The sequence below is a fragment of the Xiphias gladius genome, chromosome 5 (genome assembly GCF_016859285.1).
Source record: "Xiphias gladius isolate SHS-SW01 ecotype Sanya breed wild chromosome 5, ASM1685928v1, whole genome shotgun sequence".
NCBI classification, from domain to species: Eukaryota; Metazoa; Chordata; class Actinopteri; order Istiophoriformes; family Xiphiidae; genus Xiphias; species Xiphias gladius.
Window position 1 is genome coordinate 10,974,962 of NC_053404.1, and position 23,612 is coordinate 10,998,573.

At 38.3% G+C, this 23,612-nt stretch overlaps 1 protein-coding gene across 1 annotated transcript; it reads right to left on the reverse strand.

The window, feature by feature from the left end:
• Positions 1 to 1,968: 1,968 nt before the first annotated feature.
• Positions 1,969 to 21,317, reverse strand: ppp1r16a (protein phosphatase 1, regulatory subunit 16A). The gene is made up of 11 exons (XM_040127597.1): positions 21,163 to 21,317; positions 8,586 to 9,288; positions 7,912 to 7,982; positions 7,256 to 7,401; positions 6,746 to 6,849; positions 5,988 to 6,112; positions 5,421 to 5,546; positions 5,252 to 5,327; positions 4,905 to 5,034; positions 4,619 to 4,781; positions 1,969 to 4,493 (listed from the first exon to the last, which is right to left on the reverse strand). The coding sequence occupies exons 2-11, from the start codon at positions 8,830 to 8,832 to the stop codon at positions 3,945 to 3,947; spliced, it is 1,737 nt and encodes a 578-aa protein (XP_039983531.1). The 5' UTR covers positions 8,833 to 9,288; positions 21,163 to 21,317; the 3' UTR covers positions 1,969 to 3,944.
• Positions 21,318 to 23,612: the final 2,295 nt, after the last annotated feature.

A 23,612-nucleotide genomic window follows, 5' to 3' on the forward strand; every position in this document is an offset into this window, starting at 1 on the left:
TTTACAGCAGAAATTTTGACTTGTCGTAGTAGGGAAAGCATAGGTGTCAATAATAACATAAACAATTGCTCCAGTCTTTTTATCATCTGTGCTTTTCTTACTGTGACACTTGAACATGTCTTCCATTAAAAAGGCCTATTGTTACTTTTAAAATAAAAAGCTTATTTTAATTTCAATACTTGAAAGCTGTACTTAAGAACAGTAATTGACTAATTGTATTTAGTTACTCTCCATTACTGATGTGATACTCGTCTCCTCACAAGTGTAAATGGACTTCTCATAAATATTAACAGTGAGGAGCTTTACATTGAGGGTTGTGTGATTGCCATTGAAAGATAAGGGTGTTTATCTTACAACAGACCTTTGCACAGCTTGGGTGTGTTGCACTGGTCTCGTAAGGAACTTCAGCAGCATGTTTTGTTAGGGATCCTTTAATCTATCACGTGCCCCGCATTATGAACAAGGAGATTTTTGAGAAAGACCTATAAATCGAGAGGTTAATGCAGATTTTCTCTGAATAAAATTAGGTTGACAAAAATAGACCAACTGTAACTTACACACATTATAAGCCGGTCTTATGGTAAAGTCTGTTTCCCCTTCAAATAGTGTTGCACTTTGTGGTTGGGGTTAGGGGTTGCCAAGATGACTGGTTAAGGAAGGCTAATGGAAGGTGAAACAGACTTTGCAACAGGTCTGCCATTTCTCCATTCTCCAGCATCTGGTTCACAGCACCTCTAAGGTCTTTATTAAACCAGGTTGAATATAACATGACACTGTACTGATGTAAGATGATCACATCACACAACCATATGCCCTTACAAGGATGTTGAATCTGCATCCGGTACCAGCAAAGGGAATCACATTGCTCCATAAGAGCCACCTATCGAGTTAAGAATTCAGAGGGACAAGTTATTACAAGAGGGTGGAATATCAAAGAAGAAAGACTCTGATATGCAAAAATATTATTTTGAATGTCTTTTGTTTGGGCAAGAGAAAACTTAACTGTGTGTGTGAGAGAAGGACTGAGTGTGAAACAGTGAAACCCCCCTCTTGGAAAGGGCTTAGGAAAGACATTTGATATCCAAAACTAAAACAGTTCACATACAAGCATGTGATGCCCCAGTGACTTTAGCATGTCATGCAATGCATGTTTTGGCAGCATCACACAACACACTCTGTTCCATTTAGCCTATACCTAATTCTAAATGACAGATCAACCTCACATAATGAATAATACTGAACATAAGCAGGTTCCATTATTAACGCACCCCATGTACAACTGTTGCCAAAGCCACATACAACATGCACAGGACAAGATCTGTATTGAGTGTATTTGTGGAATTCTTGTGATGCCATTTAAAAGGAAAACCACTAAAACATGTTTTCAAATTTAAGTCTACAACTTGTACTGTTATAATAACCTCATGCAGCTTGACAACTGTAATACTTTTGTAACTTACGTGTACTGAACTGTTTATTATGTGAATCGTGTGGTGCCATGACAGAGGGATCAGGACGGACATTCGAGAGGTGCTTACAGTGAGTGAGTGTATGACGTAAGAGGAGGAGAAAAGGCATTGGGGATTATGTGTGTAAAATGTAATACAGCTCAATTTTAGACATCCTCAACACCTCAGGTAAACAAGACAGATTATAACAGTTGGTTCAGGGATAAAGGTAAGTATCTTTTCTCCTTCTCTGACCATGATGCCATTATTTGACCCTAACCTGGCTTCCAATGTAAGTCTAAATTTATACTGCTGTGTTTTTTTTTTTGTTTTTTGTTTTTTTTACTGAAATGGATAAAAACACCCAAAAACATGAAAGAAAACAACAAAAAAACAAACAAAAAAAAGACATAAAACAGTCCTAATGTTCAGATACATTAAATAAGACCAATTGTATTTAGGAAAAAAAAATACAAAACACATTTGTGAAAGCATAACATTTTTATGTTTTGTTTTTCGAAACAGAGCTCAGTAAAAATCACTAACAAAATTGAAATGCAATACAGAAACTGGACTGTACATCAAAGTGGAATCTATGTCTGATGGATCACTTAATCCCATCACTCACCAAATTCACACATGGGACTTTTTTGCAAGTATTGCAAACCTACAATATATGAGATCTGCCACCTAAAGAAGGCACCAACATGTGATAAATTACCATATGACAAATTTACTTGGTTTGGTTTCTTCATTATTTCCGTTAACACAAAAATATTTTACCCTCACACTTTTATTCTTTATAGAATTGTAATATTGTGATTCCATTCAGAGGGTAGAAAAATAGAAATAGGGAGAGAAAATGTTTAATTTACAAATTGCACAATTAAACACTGAAATTTAGGCTTTTTTGTGCATTGGAAAAGCAACAAAAGAAAACTGTTCAGTACATTTTCAGTCGAAGAAAAAAAGAATCAAGCAAGAAAACAGTCCTTGTGTAAATGTAAATTCAGAATAGTTATATGTTATACTGAAACTATCTTGACCAAGCAATCTCAGAACCACAAAAAACGTCTTAGTTAATAATGTACACAAATGTAGACAACGTACCCTTCATAGCAGTCACTCTGTAAAGAAGACAGAAGTTTAACTTCATTCACTTATTCTTAATTTAAAATAAATCAATTAATAAATAAATTCAATTTCATTCAGATTTACGTGGATAATTCAATTTCCCCATGATTCTAAGTCTTTCCAATTAATGTACATCAGTAGTTAAAGGAGGAGCGATTCTGGATAAAGATTGTTGATATTTGAACTCAAAAGCCAAACACCCCTCCTTCCAGTGCTCCTCCAGAAGCTCCACCCCCCAAATTCATAGACGTGCATTGCCAAGAAGAGAAATATGGCAGAATCCAGAGCATTTGCTTAATGAGGGTAAGTTTGCATCAATAAGGGGAAGCAATTTTTATGACTATGAAAATACAGGTGGCATGTGTTTTTTTGTAGGCCTGTCAATATTTAAATAGGTGTTGAAGCCAAATACTAATCTAAGCCAAGGAGTAGCTTAGCTTGTGTACTGGTAACATTATTGTTAGTAACTTCAACAGTATCAGTAACTTATACTCTACCGTCAGTGATACTTCGAGCAACATTGTTTATTGCAATTTTTAAAAGAACAAAGAAGAAAATAACATAGCAGGGTTATACCTCTGATATTATTTAGATCTTCTTCTTATTCTTCTTATTATGTGTAATTCCACAGAATAGCACCTAGGTGGGGGAAGTAATGTTACACATGTGAACATGTGTAATTCCCAGGGAAATAATGTCGCTTGGTCTGTCATAATAAGTAAAATATTTTCAGCTGATTTGCTGAAATAGTGTTTTGTGGCTTGGTCCCAGCCACTTTGTGTGTTTCCCATTTACAGAACCAGGACTGTGTACAAACAGTACACTGATTTTTTTCAGTGTACGCACAGAAGAGACAGCTAGTGGACCGTGAAGATATTTTTGCTGAATTTGACAAACAGTGTATTGGATTAGAATCGCTGACTATACTTTATCGTGACGTAAAGACTATAAAGACTGAGTAAAGCAGATCTTTGATCATGATTGCACTTAGACTTGCAATTCTCCTCAAAATCACTGAAAAAAAACACCTGAATTCTCACATAAATCCACCAGATCATTCAGCCTCTCCTTGAGAGGGAGCATCAGGGAATGATGGGACCTTTAGTATAAAGTGTAAAGTATATCATATTGATTAAAACAAGATAAGCAAAAAGAGAATAAGCACAGAGATTGCACTTTAGTTATCTGAAATGCAGTGTAGATCAAACCGTCATTGGCATGTGGCCTTAACTTGCAGTCTTCAATGATTAATTTTAAACATGCCTGTTTTGAAATGTTTTTGCCACTTTGGAGTGTAACATGCCTTGCGGCTCTACTCTGTAGGCAGTATGTTTGTGTATATGTCGGAGTGTGTCAGGCTGTCTACATGAGTCCACAGCAAGGCTCCTTGTTGTTAGACTGGTCCTCATCAGGGGCTCGGAGTTTCAGCAATGGAGGATCTCCGCTGGCTGGGGTGAAAAACACTTGGCTTGGGGAGGCCACCTGCTCTGCACTGGGTGTCAATTGGAGCTCTGACTGGGCTTGAGTGGTTGTAAGCTTGGCCGCTGCAACAGAAGGCTCCTCCTCTAAGGGTGGGGGCAGGCGTGGAGGAGGTGGAGGTGCAGGGTATTTATTGAGCTTAGCAGCTGCCCGCTGGCGTTTCAGGTCCGCCAGTGTGTGGTGCGATTTCTCTCGAGTCATACTGTCTGCCCCCTCTCCCTCTGCAGACCCAGACCCTAAGCCAGCACACGATGCACGGCTTAGCTGGTAGGAGGCGCTGCGTTCCATGCGACCTCCACCACTCCACAGCTCTCCAGGCACAGAGGCGGCCAGGGAAACAGATGTCCCTTCATATCCTAGTCTGGACACTATTTGTTTTCTGTCCCCAGCCTCCAGTTCCTCTAAATTTGATGTCACTGTACCACCAGCAACCTGAAACACATTCAACAAAGCATTTCATTTAATCAGATTACACTTTATGACAATGTGAACAAAAAAAAACAGTGATAATGAGAGACATTTTCTTAAAAAAGGTCCTCAAGACTGAGCTCACTCACCATGGTGGCATGCTGCTGCAGCTCATTGTCTGTTTCTCTGTCCTCATCGTCGTCCTGTGGATCAGGCTGTCTGCCACGCTCCTGCCACACCATGGCCTCTTTGTGGTGCTCTCGTCGGTACAGACTGGAACGCTCATTCACACTGACACGACGCACCACCTTACTGGTTAGACGAACAAGAGATGGGAACAATAAAGCACTAAATTTCTCTTAGCTTTAAATGTGGCATTTTGCCCCCTCTAGTTCCCTTGAGCACTCTTTTTCCTGGGCTAATGTCCCCTCTCACCCTCTGCTGCCAGTACTAGAGGCTCGTCTTTGCAGTGTGCCCTTCTGCCGGTCCTGGCTCTTCATGATGGCATCATGTTTTTGCTTTAGGTCCATTAGTTTGGCTCTCACCTCCTCATCCATACACACATCTGAAAAGGCAGCAGAAGCAAAGGTTACACACTGAGGTTTTAAAGAAAAGAGGCTGACAAGAACGTTATGATTGAGAGATATTTAAGGCCTGGGTCTGGATGATTGGTTCCTCTTTTAACAGAGACTGATTAAGTATTACATCATTAAAGCTGGAATGTATTATCATCCAACTTATTTTGCTATGTAGAGAGAGGAAAAAAGGCTTTCTGGTCCTACCCAGAGGTGTCTCCTCCAGGACAGACTTGGTGTTTAGGCTGGCTCCATGGGCTACTAGCAGTTCGACCATTTGGATCTATGGAATAAATAAAAACAATACTATACTATTAACAGGTACGTTAGGAAAAGTGGTAGGGCTTTTATGTTTTGGCTTTTCTGCAGTACTTACTTGTCCCCAGCAGGAGGCGGCATGTAGTGGTGTCCAGCCATCAGAGTCCTTCACCTCCACCTGAGCCCTGTTCTCTAGCAACAGCTCTGCCACAGATATGTAGCCATTAGCAGATGCTATATGGAGCTGGGAGAGAAATTCAACGTAGAACACACAGTGGAACACACAATATTAAAATGACTTGTCAAGCAAGGAATGCATTTTACAAATTTAGACAAATGTAAAAGCAAACCAAATACAAAGTCTCTGCCATCTTCCATTTTAAAATTTTGAAAGCTCTTCAGACCTTTTTATTTTTGGCTGAATGTTACGGTATTGGTTGGCATCCCATAATGTTTTCTGGTAGTATTGGAACAATACAACAGACTTTGTGCCAAATTTTAAATGTTCTGTTTCCTAATTTTTGCGTTACTATTGATATTTTTCCAGATTTTGTACAACTGTGAATGCACACTGAGACTACATAAAGTTAAGATCCTTGAGCTACTACATATTAATTACACCACACTGTGTAGGCAGCTTAAATTTTTTTCCCCTATGTTGTCTTTATCTACACGTCTATCTCACCAGTGTTGCTCCATTACTGTCCTGAGCATTTAAGTCTGCTCCACTCTGAAGCAGGGACCGAATGTCAGCTAGCATGGCCATCTCTTTAGCCCCTCTGCATTCATCTATATGGTCCTGAGTTATCCCTACACACACAAAAACAAACACATGGAAAGAAACAAAGATACCAGTTAGCACACAGATTTTGAGTTCAGATTCAGAGTTTGAGAGTAAAGACATTTGTCTGAATTTTGGATTAGGACTGCTCATTAATGCGTGGAACCTGATTTCACATGTACAAAAAATGTGACATTTTCCCTTTATGCATCATCTTTCTTCTGTGAACTCTTAATAATTGCTCTGCAAGCTCTAAGAGGAAAAACTGCAGTTAAAGAAATTACAACAATTTGTCATGACAATAATGTTTTTGATTTGACTGAAGGGGGAATTATACTTCTCTGGGCTGCATGTAGGCAAGTGTGCACAGGTGTCGCTAAAATACAATTACATGGCAGTTTATTTTATACTTGTATATATTATGTTTACGTTTGTTTGTTATCTTAGTTTGAAACCTGTTTCCTGACAGGAGTTAATCAACCAATAAGACTGCTTCACGCAAGGTCCACACAATGTGTTTTTGGGATTTGGGAGGTGTGATGTCGGCTGGTCTGCGAGCCTCTGCCACCTACAGTTACCCATAACACCTTTCTCTGTGCAGGTCTGCAGAAACATTTACATGTATCTTCAGAGAAGCACAATTCCACCATCAGCTTACTGACCCTGTTCAGCCATGACCATCTCCAGCAGCTCGAGGGTGGCCTCGTCCTCACATAGGTCATAAGGCATGTTGCCATCTGCATTGACAGCCAGCAGATCAGCCCCACTAGAGGCATGCATACACAAATATGCAAAAACAATTGGATTAGAGTGCTACACCGTGACATACCCTGATATACAAAGCCACTCAAAAGTATTAGTAAACTTGCAAAGTTTTCTGACAGTCAAGCTGCAGCCATATTTGCATTGTTTATGTAAACAAGATACTTTGGCCAAGAAGGCTCTCAGTCTGTTTATACTTTGGTCTAGAAGATAACAGCCATGAATGGAAGGATTAAGCAACATTTATCATGACACAGTTGATACTAAAGTCCACAATATCAGGTTATGAATGTCTACATCATAATATTGTCACTACTATGACGATTTGAAAAACTTGCTGTGGGAGGAAAGGTGAATAAAAGAGAGGCACTGAAACAGAGTAAAGTTATGTCACTCATAGCCAAACTCACGCCTGAATCAGGAGCTGCACCAGACCAGTGTGTCCACAGGTGGCAGCAGCATGCAGCGGTGTCCATAACTCACTATCACAGGCATTCACACAGGCACCAGCATCCAGCAGGCATTGCCCTATCTCCACAAAGTCATCAATGCAGCACTGAGAAGAAAGGACAGATGTATGAAAATGTATATACATATGAATGCAAAAGGAAGTACAGACAGGAGTCAAAAAAGGCAAAGACAAAACCTATACTGTAGGCAAATAAGCACAAAGAGAATAGAAATCCATGCATCATTATTTAGGGCAACTAATACAGTGGCTTGTGTACTGTGGTTTACATGTGGAATTTGTTTTGAAGATATAGGTGGGTGGTAATTTTGATGAATCTGAACCCATTATGAGATTATTACCAGATGATAGAGTTTGCGAAAGTCTTTTACATCCTAAAATATGGACTTGCTTTGTAAAAACGCCAGGCGATGTATTTTAAAGTTTATTATGTTTTTCTGGAGTGCTGTGACTAAAGTGCTAGCTGAATATAGAGGTGTACTTAGATTGGGCAAAATTTTTGGTTAACCACAGATGGCAGTGTTTGTAGGTGGGAAGCCAGTGAAGGATAATGGCCTTGTCACTGCACTAGCATCTCCCACAACTAGGTGTGTTTACCTGATGCAGGGCTGTCAGTCCATCCTCGTTGACCAGATCTGGGCTTACGCCACTGTTAAGCAGCTCCCTCACTAGAAGAAGCACAACCATACACACACACAAACACACACACAGCATTACATATTCTGTCTGCTCTAAATAGATATGACAAATGATACCAAGTTAGTGTGGGTGTCTGTGTGTATAGAATAACAACGAACTTAAAAGACTTGGCACTATAATAAGCTTCTATCCTGCGCCTGAACAAAGCCATTGAAAACAAAATGCTTGGCCAATTACAATTCAAGTGTAACGTATCCAGTACAAATTATGCAGGAATCACTTCCTTTTAATTGTGGGTTTTACAGAGCAACATACCACCGTCTGACAAGTGCTTATGTCTTAGAAAAGGCCAACAGCAACATTAAGACAAATACAGGGGTTATAGTATCCTGTGACTTTTAGAATGGGCCTGCTTTCACACGTGGTCATTTCAACAGGTGAGCGGGCCCTGGATTAGACTAGTATAGAATAGTCTGAAATCACTTATCATCCTGTCTTGAGCTCCTTCAAATACTTATGCTTGACTGATTTAGCTCTGATTTAATAAAGAGTAATATTAAAGCTCTCCAGTACATAAAATCTAAGGCTCTCTAACATGACTTTTCAATGTGAGTGTGTGTGTTTCTACTTACCCTCCTCCAGGTCATTGCGGGCGGCTGCATCTAGCAGGGTGATGGCATTGGGGAATGTCACTTTGGTGGCCTGTGCCTTCTTCTTATCTGCTTTGGCCCTTGACCCTCGCGCTGCATCCTTCTCCATCTGGAACCAAGCCTTCAGCTGCTGAGCTCGCCGCTTCTGGGCATGCTTCAGGCGCTCAGTGGCACTCAGACGCCCGACCGTGTCCATCTCGGCCAGTAGTTCGCCGTGATCTGCTGCCATGCCACCACAGCACTATGAACTGTCAAGGTGTCTTTGCTTCTCTATTCCTGTTTGTTTATCTTAATCCACGAGGATATTAAATCAAGGGCTTCCAAATTTCTCATATGCCTCCTTTGTGCCCCTTAAAGAGGCCCACCTGTCAGGCCGTCATCACAGATGCTGTTAAAATATCCTTTCATGAAAAAAAATTCAAGCAAGCAGCAACAATGGCTGATGAATGATGAATCAAAACAACTTATTTTGTATCATCAGGTAACATATCTGCATGATTTCCCAGGTAAGCAACACATAAAATCTTTGCAATGTCTCTTTCCCATCTTTTAGATAACAAATTTTATCTTGCCACGGAAAAAAGGCAAGAGAAAGGTGTCCAAAACACAAGCACCCAAGCTGTGGTTTTTAACCAACTGACAGTCCTCCCATCCATGTCAACTGTGGGTAACAGCCAATGATCCACTGGGGGTAAGAGAGAAAGAAAAGGAAAAGTTGGTGCTCAAAAGGCAGAGTCAAACTACTCTACAGGTTAAATGCTCTATTTTAGCTTCTAATTCACAGTGGTGGCAACTGTGTCCAAGACTTAGACCCAAAAGAGCAGTGAGGTTGTGACAATCCATAGTGAAAATATGATTGCAGTAAAAAATAAATCTGCATGATAGGAAAAACCAGGGAGTTCAAGAAATTACAATGAAAAAGGACATGGTAGGATTCACACAAGGTCTACTTCAGGTAATGGTGAGCGAGAGCATTCAATTATCTCCTGGTGATGTGTGGAGACTAAACCAAAGTCAACTTGTCATCGTTGATGCACTTTTTGGAAGGTCTTCAAAAATTGAAAGTTAGGTGTTATGGCTTCAGTAACTTGTTGCTCAGTGACATTGTTTCCGTCTGCAACTGTGGGCAGAGAGACAGAAGAGGCAGAAAAGGCAGGAGAGACAATGTGAGTGGTGTGTTACAATGTAACATAGGCACGCTGCTCACACTGCTCTCCTAATCCTGTTATCTTTAACCCCTAAGCTCCTTCCCTTTACTCCGTCCTTTCCCACTCCCCTCCCGAAGGAAACTTGAGATGGTGGGAGGCTTTTCATTAATGATTGACACACCCTGCAGCACGATACAGACTTTCCTGCCATTGGCATACATACAAGGCAAGACTGACTGAATGATGTTGTGGAAAAGTGGTTAAATAGCTAGTATGTGGCATGTTTCAATGCAAGTATTTAAAATCGCTCAGCAAGTTCGCTCTCATTACCTTCTGTTAACTTCCAAGCCGAGTTACGTGGCTTACACACACTTGGCTCTTTCCAGGCAATTCATTTATTATTTAGGTCTGGGACTGTGAGCACTGAGAGGAAGGTAAACTAGAGGGACTCTGAGATAGAGAGAGTGACTGACAAGACTGTAGTCCTGGGCCTGAAAAGATGGGTTGTGGGTAGATGACAGCTCACCATAAATCTGCTAATTAGATTTCAAATAGATGTACAGTGAATCATAATGACCAGGTAGCAGTTATAGGGTTCCTCTTTGGTTTTTATCTCAACAAGATGACAGTAACAGGTTTAAGGCTTTGAAAAGTGTTTCGGGAAATTATATTTAATGTTTTCTTCCAGGAATATTTCTATACAAAATAATGACATTTTTTTACTTTTATTCTTTATTTCTAGATTTGTGTTTGGATAAACAGGTGAATTTAAAATAGTGCTGTCCTGGTCTACGCTGCTAAAAAGTAATCACATGGAGCTTACTGTATTCATTAAAGAAATAGGTATTTGCAAGTTTTCAGACACATCTAGATTAATCAACTACCAAGTTTGACAAAGTGGAATAAATCAAACTCGTCATAATCTCTGGTTGGTGGATTGATAACTGGGCTGGTGGTAATACAACAGGGCAGCAAGTTAATAAAACTGTTAGGTACAATTTGGTCGATAAAACCAGAAGGGACCATTTTTCATTAGAGCACCCTTCATGAAGAGCTTGAAAGTTGGAAAGAATGGCTTTACTGTGGTTAGTATATCATTTACTAATGTTTTATAGATCTGTTATAAACCCTTAATAACAGCTACTTGTGGGTTGTGTGATTGTTAAAAAAAAATTACTCTGGCCATCCTCTCTGTTTGGTAATATTGATGTTATAAAAATGTTGGTAATCTATTAATAAAGGCCACTGCATTTCACACTTTCTAATAAACCATCAAATTTAGAGTTATATATGGATTTTGTTCTAGATATATGCTGCAGGTTTTTCCAGAGGGTATGTGGTCCATTAGAGTGTCCACCTGATAAACTAAAGTGCTATCTAAAAAGATAAACCAAGTGTCCTGATGAGGAAGGAATAAACAGCTGCTGAAAGGAATTTTTAACAACCCAGCAACCACAAAAGTTCTTCTTATTGTTAGCTTATAACTGATATATAAAGCATCAGTATGCTTTAACAATGAATAAAGCCTTTTGTTACAATGTATAAATCCTTGATAAATGGTGACTTATTAAAAGTACTATAATATGCTAAACACTATTGTTACTTGAAGAATATCATGTAGTATCAGCAGGATAACTACCATTATTTGTAAGTATTACAAAGTAAGTCTAGAAAAGAATCTAAAAGCCCTCTGAACATTAAGATAAATATAGAGACCTACCAATCACAGTTTGCATTATGCCTCTTACTTGACCAAAACTAAAATCTTAGAATTCATTGACTTTGGACAAGACATTTTTGTCATTTTGCTCCTTTACTATGCCCCTTACTATTTTTAGGATACCAAACCTCTTGTGACAAACTTCCTTTGTCACAAGCAACAATGTAAGGATTTCCTTAGACTGAGGTAATAACCTAACACTCCCCCATAGACTGGCTACTACACGGATAATTCATTCAAACAATACAAACAAGAACATGGACTTGGAATGCACAGGATCGAGACATGGATGATGAATATTAGGTTCATTTATAACATACCAATTATGCATGAGGCAGCTTTCTTTAACCTGTATTCCTCCTACAGGAAAAAGCCATGGTATCAAAGTCTTTGATCCTGTTGAAAGGTTAAAAGGAAACAAACTAGTTGTATACCAAGCCCTTAAGGAACAATTAAGGGTAGGCCATATTCAGTTAGTCACATGTAGTTGGTCAACCACAGTTAAATGAAAAAGGGAGGATATTTTGTGGTATTTTAAGGGGCTTTAAAGGCTCAAAGGATTGAAGAAATGGAAAATCTCTGCAAGAACTTAACTGCTGTATTAGTGGAATAATTCTAGGCACAATCTAAAAGATCAGTGGAATTAAAAATCCCAATCTTAAAATTTATTTCTGTGTGGCTCACAAATTAAACTAATTTTTACCAGGAATTCATTCTTAAGGCTGTATTTGACTCATATTTTGGTATTGTTCACAACAGATTAGAGATCATGACAAATGCAGTGATGAAAAAGGGGCTTACAAACAGACCCAGACGTAAGCAACCAAAAGGCCATCTGGATCATACAATACAGCTGCTTAATTCTCTGTTGCTTCAGAACTTCAATATTTTTTAATTTTTTTTACAAAGAAGATGTTTCAAAGGTTCATTGTATCGTTTGACTGGAGTCCAATAACACTGTAATACTTTGCTGATTATGTCATAACAAACAGTATTAAATGTTTTGTCAGCTTCAATTTGATGACAGTGCACTTCTCAGAGAAAACAATTTAAAGCATAAAGGCCTCTAGTTTGATGTTCTTAGATTTGTCTGGATTTGTAATGTTACCCTGAGAGAACATTGTGACAATGAGGGCTGCCCTCATTGGTAATTGATAACCTCCTGTTAGAGGTGAATGAAATGATTTGTATTTAAACCCAAGAAAACATCACTAAAAAGTAATATCCATATATAAAGCAGCTTGCAGATAACAGTGTGGGCCACTAACTGGGCAGACAAAAAAATGTGTGTTCCTTTGTCTCCATCTCCATTTCTTTTTATAACCAATCTAATCACGTCATCATGACAATAAAACCGGTTTACTACGGCGTCATCCTCAACTAGAAAATACTGCCTCATCCAACTGCAGGATTTGTGCTGGCCTGGTAATACACTGTACTGTGAATCTTACACTGTATACTTAGCTGTAAGTGCAGGTTCACAGTGTGTTTCACAGATATACAGAAACCCAAAGATGAAAGTGATTATATGGCTTCTCAAGGACATCAATGACAATATGACTACTACTGTTTTTTGTTGGATACAAGACTTGTTAGTATTACTTTAAAACAGGAAGACAAAGTGAAGTATTGGTTGGTGAGAGGTCATTTTATTTACAATAAAATTATTTTTCTAGCCCACGTTGAAAGCAACATGGAAGAAGGATATTCTAAATCAACAAAAAACTTGTTCTCAAAAAGCAACATAAACCTTCTCTATCTGTCAATGTGACTATGTGTTGGTCCAAATATCATCACTTAAACAATCAGCACAGAGTCACCTGTCTGATAACAAGTTAATTACCACTTTAAAAGCCATAGATTCCTTTGTGTGTTTCTAAATGGACCATGATAAACCTGACTGATGGTGTGTCAGTTACCTAAGGTACATAATATCCGTTGATATGCTGGTACATTAGATGGGTGATCTGCTTTGCAGAATGTGGGTCTATAAAATCATTTGAAGGGTCATTGATTAGGCAAGTGGCAATAGTAATTAGGCTTACTCATTACATAAAGCGAGGTTTTTGAAAGAAAAAGGCTGTAAAGAGATATGCACTTACAATTATTGGAGTGACGCCGATCAGCAGTGGTATGTCAGTGAATAAATGGCATATGCCATTTAATGAGAAGTGGGAAAAGGCATGCCAGACTGAGGGTTATTCCCATTTATGGTGAATAATAAACACTATGTAACATGTATTAACATTCCCTCAACCATATTAAATATGATCCAATTAGGTCTGTCACTTTTTATTCGAAATTCAAACAAACGTTGAGAAAAAGTTAATATTTGAACTTTAATAACCTGTTTGAATCCAAAATTTATAGTACATGAGCATAACAGACTGTTCTAAGTAGTTTGCTTTATGATCCAGGAGAGGACACTCTGAAACTTCACTATCAGCTTGACCTACAGCATGCCCTCAAATTGACCTATCAGTAAACTAAGCTAGTAATGTTATGTTGTTTGCTGCGAAAATGGAGGACACTAGTAGGCCTGTCACGGAACTACTTTTGTTGGACGGTATATTGTCCCACAATTAATTCCGATAAACAATATAATTTTCATTTTAAGACCATTTTATGCCATTGATATAATAATATAATAGCATAATGATACAAGTACACCCTTTCAAAGGGCAAATAACTTTTAATTTTTAAGAAAATTCAGACATTGGAATTGAAAAGTGAAGAAATGTTAAAATATCCTAAATAAATGAACCATAAATAAATAATAATAAAACAAAGTTGACATGCAGACTAATTTGCGTTAATGGGCTCTCAGTGATTCCCACAGGTTGAGAATTTACAAATTGCTTGTCATTTCATATTTGTTCGAACTTGATTTTTGGAAAAAGTGGCAGCCGTAGATCCAATGTATGATCATGTTGCACAGATAAACATGACATGCTAAAACAATGCAAATGTAACCATTTGGCCAGGGCGCTCGATATTAGTATTATTAATGATTAGTCAGACTCACTACAATGGCAAGGCTAATGTGTTAGCTAAGGCTAGTTCTAGTATTTGCTTTGGTTACATCACCAAAGATATATGAAATGATTTTACAATCAGTGTCACAAAAGCACTGCCTATAATCTAACAACAGACTGAGAAAGAATAATAAAGCACATTTAATATGACATGGTACATTGTCATAAAGATAATAAAAAATATATAAGATTTACATCTGTACTTCTCATAAAATTATCATTCTTTTTTCACCAAATCTGCATATTCATCAAGGGGTGGTACTGGCACAGGCTGTTGGTTACTGTTGAGCCAGGAGTGGAATACCAGTGTTAAGAGGCCTCTGCCATTAAGGAAATGGTATGCATACAGTATGTTGGTGGAAAACAACTGGGCACTATAGAATCGGCATATTCCACTGAAACAAAAGTGGCATACCATCAGCTACTTAGCGATCTTGGCGCTCCCTAAATATTGACCAGCGCTGACACATACACACATGCAGATTGACACATACACACTTATAAATACTCTTATTCTCCTACTCATAATACATTTATATGCACAAACACACTCAAACATGACAATTTTCCTCATCAGAGGTCTAGGCAGAGCAAGCCAGAAAACTCAAATCTCTGCAAAAAGCTAATCAGCGCAGGGTACTGGAATGGAGCTGAGGCATAGGCCCACACACTGATGTTTACTCTTGAGCCTGGCTAGTCCAGGTATATAAACATGAAAGACACATCTTGTCCCATCAGAACACAGGTCCAAACACAATAGCATCAGTAGAGCACAGACCTCCGCCAAGGCAAGAACATACATCAGACTTCGTAGGAAAAAATTCATTTTCATAGTAAATGATCCGGATCTGGTCAAAATTTCTGTTACTGTGAATAGTTAAGTAAGTTGAAGATAAACTAATCTCCAAAAGGCATAAAGTTGTAGATGAAAAATTCTTATCAACATTTTAAGCAAGATTAGTATATTACTTTTGTTTTGTACAATTTTAGAGTGAAAAAAAAAGAAAGGAGCACCACACAAAAGTTTGGGCACCCCAAGAGATTCGAGCTTTCCGATAACCTTTACCAAGGTCTCAGACCTTAATTAGCCCGTTAAGGCTATGGCTTGTTCACAGTCATCTTTAAGAAAGGACAAGTCATGCAAATTTCAAAGCTTTAGAAATACTCTGACTCCTCATACCTTGTCCCATTAATCAGCAGCCATGGGCTTCTCTAAGCAGCTGCCTAGCACTCTGAAATTTAAAATAATTGAAGCCTACAAACCAGGAGAAAGCTATAAGAAAGCGTTTTCAGGTAGCGGTTTCCTTAGTTTGTGATTTAATTTAGAAAAGGCAGTTAACAGGGACAATGGAAGTCAAGCTGAGGTCTGGAAGACCAAATAAATTTTCAGAGAGAACTTCTCATAGGATTGCTAGAAAGGCAAATCAAAACCCTCGTTTGACTGCAAAAGACCTTCAGGAAGATTTAGCAAACTGTGAAGTGGTGGTGCACTGTCATACTGAGCAGCGACACCTGCACCAATATGACCTTCATGGAAGAGTCATCAGAAGAAAACCTTTTCTGCGTCCTCACCACAACATTCAGCATCAGAAATTTGCAAAGAAGTATCTAATCAATCCTGATGCATATTGGAAACAGGTGCTGTGGACTGATGAAGTTAAAATAGAACTTTTTGGCCGCAATGAGCAAAGGGTATGTTTGGAGAAAAAAGGTGCGGAATTTCATGAAAAGAACACCTCTCCAACCATTAAGCATGGGGGTGTATCAATCCTGCTTTGGGCTTGTGTTGCAGCCAGTTGCACAGGGAACATTTCACTGGTAGAGAGAAGAATGGATTCAATTAAATACCAGCAAATTCTGCAGCAAACATCACACTGTTTGTAAAAAAGCTGAAGATGAAAATAGAACGGCCTCTCCAACAGGATGATGATCCTAAACACACCTCAAATTCCTGGGGCTGTAGTGTCCCATTCGACTGGTCGATCGGTTGGTTGATATGCTCTAGTCTGACCAAATTCTCATTGGTAAGAAAATTCCTGGTGTTACTTTCATATGGAGAAAAACACTACATTAATGGTCTTCCAGGATTACTCCATTCTTTACTGCAGCGGCGGAAGGGAAAGACTAACTTTGAACTTGCCAAACCTAATGGAGACTGCTAGGTCCAACTTATTTAATGTTTATGAATGTTTACTCAGATTCAGCTCCAAACTAACTGACACCATGTCAAAGAAGTCGTCAGTGTGGCTGCATTTTGTTAAAATGGATGACCAAAAAGTCGAGTGTAAACTTTGCAAACAGCAGCTCAACAACCAATATGGCATATCAAAAACGTTAGGCCAACTTATCTGCGTTAGGATACTCAGTCAACCTTCGTATTTAATGCTTGAGACTTTGAGCGTATATTCCTCAATAGTTCTTGTGCTGGGATCACCAGTTGATATAGTTCTATTTTCAGAAATCATATGAATATGGTCAGGTGCACACTCACATAAAATGATTTTATATGTTGCAAATACTAGCTTTTTGTGTTTATTTATTATTAATTTAGGCTAATAAGGCTACCAAGTAGACTGCACTCAGTGCACTGTGGCCTATTCAGTTAATCTAGAGATACCGAGCAGATTTTTTCCCAAACGACCAAGCAATTGGTTGAAGAGTAGATAAGATTTCAGTCACCCAAGACTTTCTTTGGTTGAATACAGCCCTACAAAATCCGCAATGGACTACCTCAAGGGGAGCGAGCCTAAGGTTTTTCCATGGCACTCACAGTCCCCTGACCTAAACATCATCATAAATCTTTAAATAAACCTCAAAAGAGCAGAGCATGCAAGACAGCCCAAGAATCTCACAGAACTAGAAATCTTCTGCAAGGAAGAATGGGAACAAATCCACCTAACTGAAAGACTCTTAGCTGGCTACAAAAAGTGTTTACAAGCTATGGTACTTGCCAAAGGAGGTGTAACTAAGTACTGACCATGCAGGGTGCCCAAACTTGTGTTTCAGGCCCTTTTCCTTTTTTGTTATTCTGAAACTGTAAAAGATGGAAATAAAAAAGTAATCTTGCTTAAAATATTAAAGAAATGCGTCATCTTTAACTTCAAGCGTTTTGGAAATCAGCTCATCTGTTAATCACTTAGTTAATCACAGAAATTTCCACCAGGGGTGCCCAAACTTTTTAATGCCACTGTGTATTTATTTGCCCACACAAAAGATAAAAAAATTGATACTTTGAACAAAAGCAATTAAATAAATTCAGCAATGAAAGGAAAAAAATACAGCAAAAATTACATTAATTCCTCTGTGATGTTGTGATCTTATTTCATTGGTGTATCTGTGTCTTGTAGATTTTGCTCTAATCAATAGAATGAATCCCAATAGGCCATTTGAGAAATTCTTGTCTGCTATCAGTGGATGCAGAGCCCTAAGCTAGCATTTCTTTAGTCTCAGTTAGTTTTTCCTCTTATAAATTAGCCCCCTGCACAAATGGATAGGGGGGAATTTGTTGGTGGCTAAACTGTGTAGGAGCCTTGTGATTCCCTGAGTCAGGCAGAGGCCAGACAAACAGGTAAAGATGAGGTGAGGTCACTAACACTGTACAAACTCTGGCATGGCAGGACATGCACAACAAGAAATAAGACCAAATATTGTTTGTTTAGAAAAACACCCAGCATCAATCTGACATTTGTAGACCTCAAACTTTTTCCACCTATTGACCTAACAGTAAGGGCTGTCGTCAGCTGCTCACAAACATAAACTTTCATACATAAACTTTCATTCAACACCTGGAATGAATAGACTACTGTCACACACACACATTTATACACTCATACACAGCGACATTCATCGAGTGGGCGGTACTTAAGTGTAAAAATTTGTGACCTCACAAGAACATAACAGAACACACAGCCAAAACTTCTACTCAGCCTTACATCTGGCTACAGTGGGAAAAGGCAGATGGCACTATGTGCTGCAATAATGGTTTGCCATCATAGAAAGACATTGCTCAGTCATTGTGTACGACCACCAGCCCCGTGTGCTGTTTGATGTGAGCTGCAGGACCTGCCCGTTCAGTGAAACAAACAATGCTGAGTCAATACAGCTCGATGATTCGGGACTGATCCCGCCTGCAATATGAAACAATGCTGAATGACCTAAACTGCCTGCCAAATAATCAGAAAGGCCGTTTTTCCCTGTCACTCTGCAACTTAAAAATCACTTATGAGGAAAGCAGAGCTGAAAGGCTCTGTTGATTAATTAATTAGTTGTTCGTAGGACAAAACAAGACATTTGAAGACATCCCCTTGGACTCTGGGAAAAATGCAATGGGTGATTTTTACTACTTTCTGACATATGGTAGACAAAACTTTTAATATATAATTCAAGAAAATAAATATGAACATGAACATTACTTTGGTCCTGAAGGATGGATAGACCAAGAATGACTACAAAAGAGAGAGGGAGGGGGGAATCTACTTGAGAAGAGGTGGGCACATTAAGTCCTGTCATGTGTAAAGGTTTGAGCTGCTCCATATAATCACCCAGAAATCTCAGTAATGCCACAGAGTAGTAAGAGTAGGTAGAGAGTAAGAGGCCATGAGAAAACAGAGTGTGCACGTGTAATGGAGGCAGATTTGGAAATATTCAGACATTTTTTATGATATATAGACAAAAAGGAAAAGAGTTGCAGCTTTTTCTGGAGGACAGGATATGGAATGAGAGGGTAAGGGGATGTGGAGGAAATAATGTGAAGGAGATAGAAGAGAATATGAGGAGGAGGAAGGATGGGGAGGAGACAAACAGACTAGCCTACTTTAACTCCTCTAACTGTTCCTAAGAAGGAAGCAGGGTCATGTCATGCAGGCACAGAGGTGGAGAGAAAAACAGGGATTAAGAGTCTTTATATTGTTCCCACAGGATGAGCTGATGTATATGACATCCACCCGCAGAATCTCTCACTTTTAAACATACAGACATGATGCATCAGTAAGAAATGACAGAAAAACAAGGGGGAGAGAGAAGGAATGTAACAGAGAGTCAAACTCGAGCAAAAACAGTTTGACCTTTAAATAACTGCTTGAGTCATCTGACCTGTTGGATTTATCTTATCATAAAGAAAAAAACTATATTGGGACAATCAAGAAATCTTTTTATAATGATTACCTCAAGTTACAGACTGGGTTCAGGTCTTTCTACAGTATTGAAAAAAGTGCTTGGCCGGTTAAGATAACCTGCTGTTGCTGCAACTGAGGATGCATTCATGCATCTAAATTCAGTCAGCATTCCCCTTTGCAAGATCACATGGGTTACAGTCCACTAAAATATAAATACTGTGTTGATCTAATATTTCTTATGATTTCCTCCTATTTCTTGAGTTTGATGTCATGATAGTGTGAATGTGTGTGTTTGTTGTCACGTTTAGTATCAAGGAGCCTTAAGTCTCTTCCAGTACGTGATCATTACACAGAAAACAAACAAGATAAACAAAAATCAACAATTCTTTTTTCCTTGAAATAACATTTCCTTTGAAGATTGAGGGTGTACCAATGATTATTTTCATAATAAATTAATTTTGCAATCTGTTAATCTAGTATTTTTGCTAAATTAGATTTACTGAAACTATTAATCGCTTTTCAAAATAGGTTCTGATTAATTATCTATAAGACAACTATTTGATTGATCAAATAACTGCTACAGTTCTATAGAAGATATGGGGGTTAGCACAAGAACATGACAAGCTGTACAATCTAATGCAATCCAATACAATAACCCTGCAAGAAAAACAACTTATGTCATGCTAAAATAGTTTAAATTGAGAGCATGTCAAAGAGGTGTTGATTAAACTCTATGTATATATTTAGACTAATTTTAGACTAATTTTACTGTTTACTTTGTCCATCTACCTTAAAGCATTAATCACTATAACTACGTCGCTATAGTACTGTGTAACATTGGATCTATCCAACGTTGAACTATGAGCTGCAGCCTGTAATGTAAAGTGTCATACAGATTTGTGCCATCCTATGCATTAGTGATTATAATAAGACTTTGTCCTTCTTGTCTTATCACCTATCACTGAGCTGTGATACTCAGCCTGTCGAAAACGTAAACGTTGGCGATTAACTGCCCTGTAACTATTCACTTTAAGAGTTTGGTACATTCACTGTAAATGGCCATAAAAATGTTTTTGGAACAACGGAAGCTTTACTCGCTACCCATACCGCGGAGGATTAACTGTGAGCAGCAGATTAGCTAAACCACCTAGCGGTCCAGATAGGCTCAACAGGTGGCAAGTCTAACAGGTAACGTAGGCAGCTCATTTAAGATACCTGGCTTCAGTCATCGCCCCCTGGAGCAGATAAAGTCAATACCAGCGAGTTTATTCTAACTGGGTGAGTCTTAATTGTAAAAAATGGTAAGAACACCTGATGAGCAGCGATAAAGTCAGCTATCATTGACGTTGTGTCATGCTAACGTTACCTTAGCCTCAGGTTAGCTTACTTTTCAGCTACACTACAGTCAGAGTCATACTGGTGTTTAAATTAATTGAATGTTATGTCGCCTCAACGACAGTTCAACTGATACAAGGCGAGTTAAGCGAGCAGGGCGTAAAGTATCGGCGTAAAGTGATAGAAAACAACCTCGCGACATCTTACCTGTTGAGTTGTCTGTCAGGGTTAGCTCCCGTGCAGGTCTGCCGCTGTGAAATTGAATCAGCTGCAGTCCTCTGTCTCTCCTGCTCCAGCCAGCCCTCGCGGGTAATGCTTCACCATAACAACCGGACCTGCGCCCTCTCCTCCCACAGGACAGATTCCACCAGAGGACGACAAAGTCTTCAAACTGTGGATCTACGTTACTTATGAAAAAAAGACAAAAAGAACATAACATTTAAAATAAAAGAACAATATAAAACAGTAAATTAGTAATATGTATTAAAAATGCTTGCATAACCAGGTTGGCTTTAACAGCTTTTTAAAATTTAGGACAGTCACTCAACTGATCTGATACTGAGGGGGAGTTTGGACTATATTGTTTGAGCTGAGACAGTAAAAGCATTGATCCCCTTTTGTCTTAACCCTGGGCCGTGGAACTTAAACATGCTTACACCATTTGGTTGCTAGTCCTTAGAGGTATGGGTGCAGAATAAGGAGTTAAAAGATCAGAAATGAGGATTTAAAGTTAATCAAAAGAAATTCAATTTTAAAATGAGACTCTTCATGTGCAGATTGAAGTTGAGGCACGGATCAAAAACAAAAGATTTGTGGCTGATGTTTTAAATTAGCTGTCAATGGTCCAAGATCAGGGGTGATATTGTGGACATTGCCGCCATATCAAGCACCATAGCAGTTGGCTGCGGTATCACAATTAACATTTAGGTATTCCAAAAGACATTCCTTTGTTCAGTTTAAGTACATTTATCAGACATTACACAGGACACTGAAAAAAAAAGTAAAAGAGGCTTTAAAGATGCAAATAGAGTACATTAATTTCATGTGTATCAAGGGACCCAGTAAAAAAAATGTGAATAAAAGTGAATCTTTCAGTCAAAGGACCGTCTTCAGCAGAATTCTTGACATATATTAAATGTTACTTGTGTAGCAGCAGAAGAAGAAAGGTAGCACTGAATCAAGGCCTAATGAAACTGTCACTACATTTTTTCACATACAGTACGGGCAGATTTATAAGTATGGTCCTATTCGATCTTTTTAAAAGATATACGAACAGATAAAATAGATACTGTAGGCCCCAGTTCCTTGATTACAACATTGAAAGCAGATCACGTTAAGGAGTGCAGTCATCAGGGCTTTAGTACCATATGACCACAGAACTATTGTGTGTCAGAAAAGTGATAGAAAAAGAAGCTTAGAGATTTTTTTCCCAACTACAGTGAGTAAAGATATTTCAAGAATCATGTAACTATAAATCTAAAGCTCTTGTAGCTTGTCTTCACAGTGAGGTGTCTGAAAGTTATCCCAAAGAGAATTTGGACATATTATAGAAACTATAGAAAAAAGACAATTTGTAATCTATATAAAAATAGTATGATATAATATTTAAATTTTACATCACTGACCTACATCTTAATTTTTATGGGTAAGTGCACATGAGGAAAGACAAAACACACCAGCCTGTAAAAACAAGTTTTTGTGTGGCATGCCATACTGTAAAGGCACCCCAGCCTTTTTTTTTTTTTTTATTAATTCGAATGTAAACGGTGTGTTGGGTGCAAAAGTTAGTGTTTGTATGTACACCTATTTGTGACAGTGTTCACCTTAGCTGTAATATATCTGGTTTGACAAATATGAAAGCACTGCCGTCTTCTCACAATAAGCTATTAGGGTACGTTTTCTCTCATGGTTTTTGTCTCTCTTGACAATACACTCAACACAAGCCTGAACAAGCACTCCTTTCACATCCTGATAATTAATATCAATTTCACCAAGCTAACCAACCTTACAGTTAGATGGTTTTGAACACTGAATGTCTGACTGGTTGCTTAATCCAAAAGGGGCTCCCAGCAGCATCACAATCAGTTTATACTACCTAGAAGCAGATAGATAGTGATGACCCTGTAATCTGTTGACCCCTGCAGTGAACTGACAAACCAACACAGTGGTGACACTCTGCAGAGACACAACATTGAAACAGCTTGGAAGTATGGGCTACTGTTACCATCTCTGGTCCTCAGGATAAGGTAACAGTATAGTGTTTCAAATATAGGAACATTTGCATTGTAAGTAATTTCTGTAAATTTCTTTTAAGAATCTCAAGACTCACCTTTTTAATCTTGCTTTTATGTAGTCTGTATCCTAGTCTTTATTTTTTCTTACTTTACTTCTTACGTTTTTTTTAAATCATTTTCGAGTATCTATATTATTCCATCCTTTTATTTTATTTTAATGCTGTGTTTGCCGATATTATATATATTATATATATTTATTTATTTTAAATGTTTTTTATATATGTACTGTGTATACAATGATGTGAAGCACTTGGATTTTATGCACCAGTATTGTATGTACTACTGCATTGTATGTATGAAAGGTGCTATACAAATAAAGTTTATTATTATTATTATTATTATTATTATTATTATTATTATTAT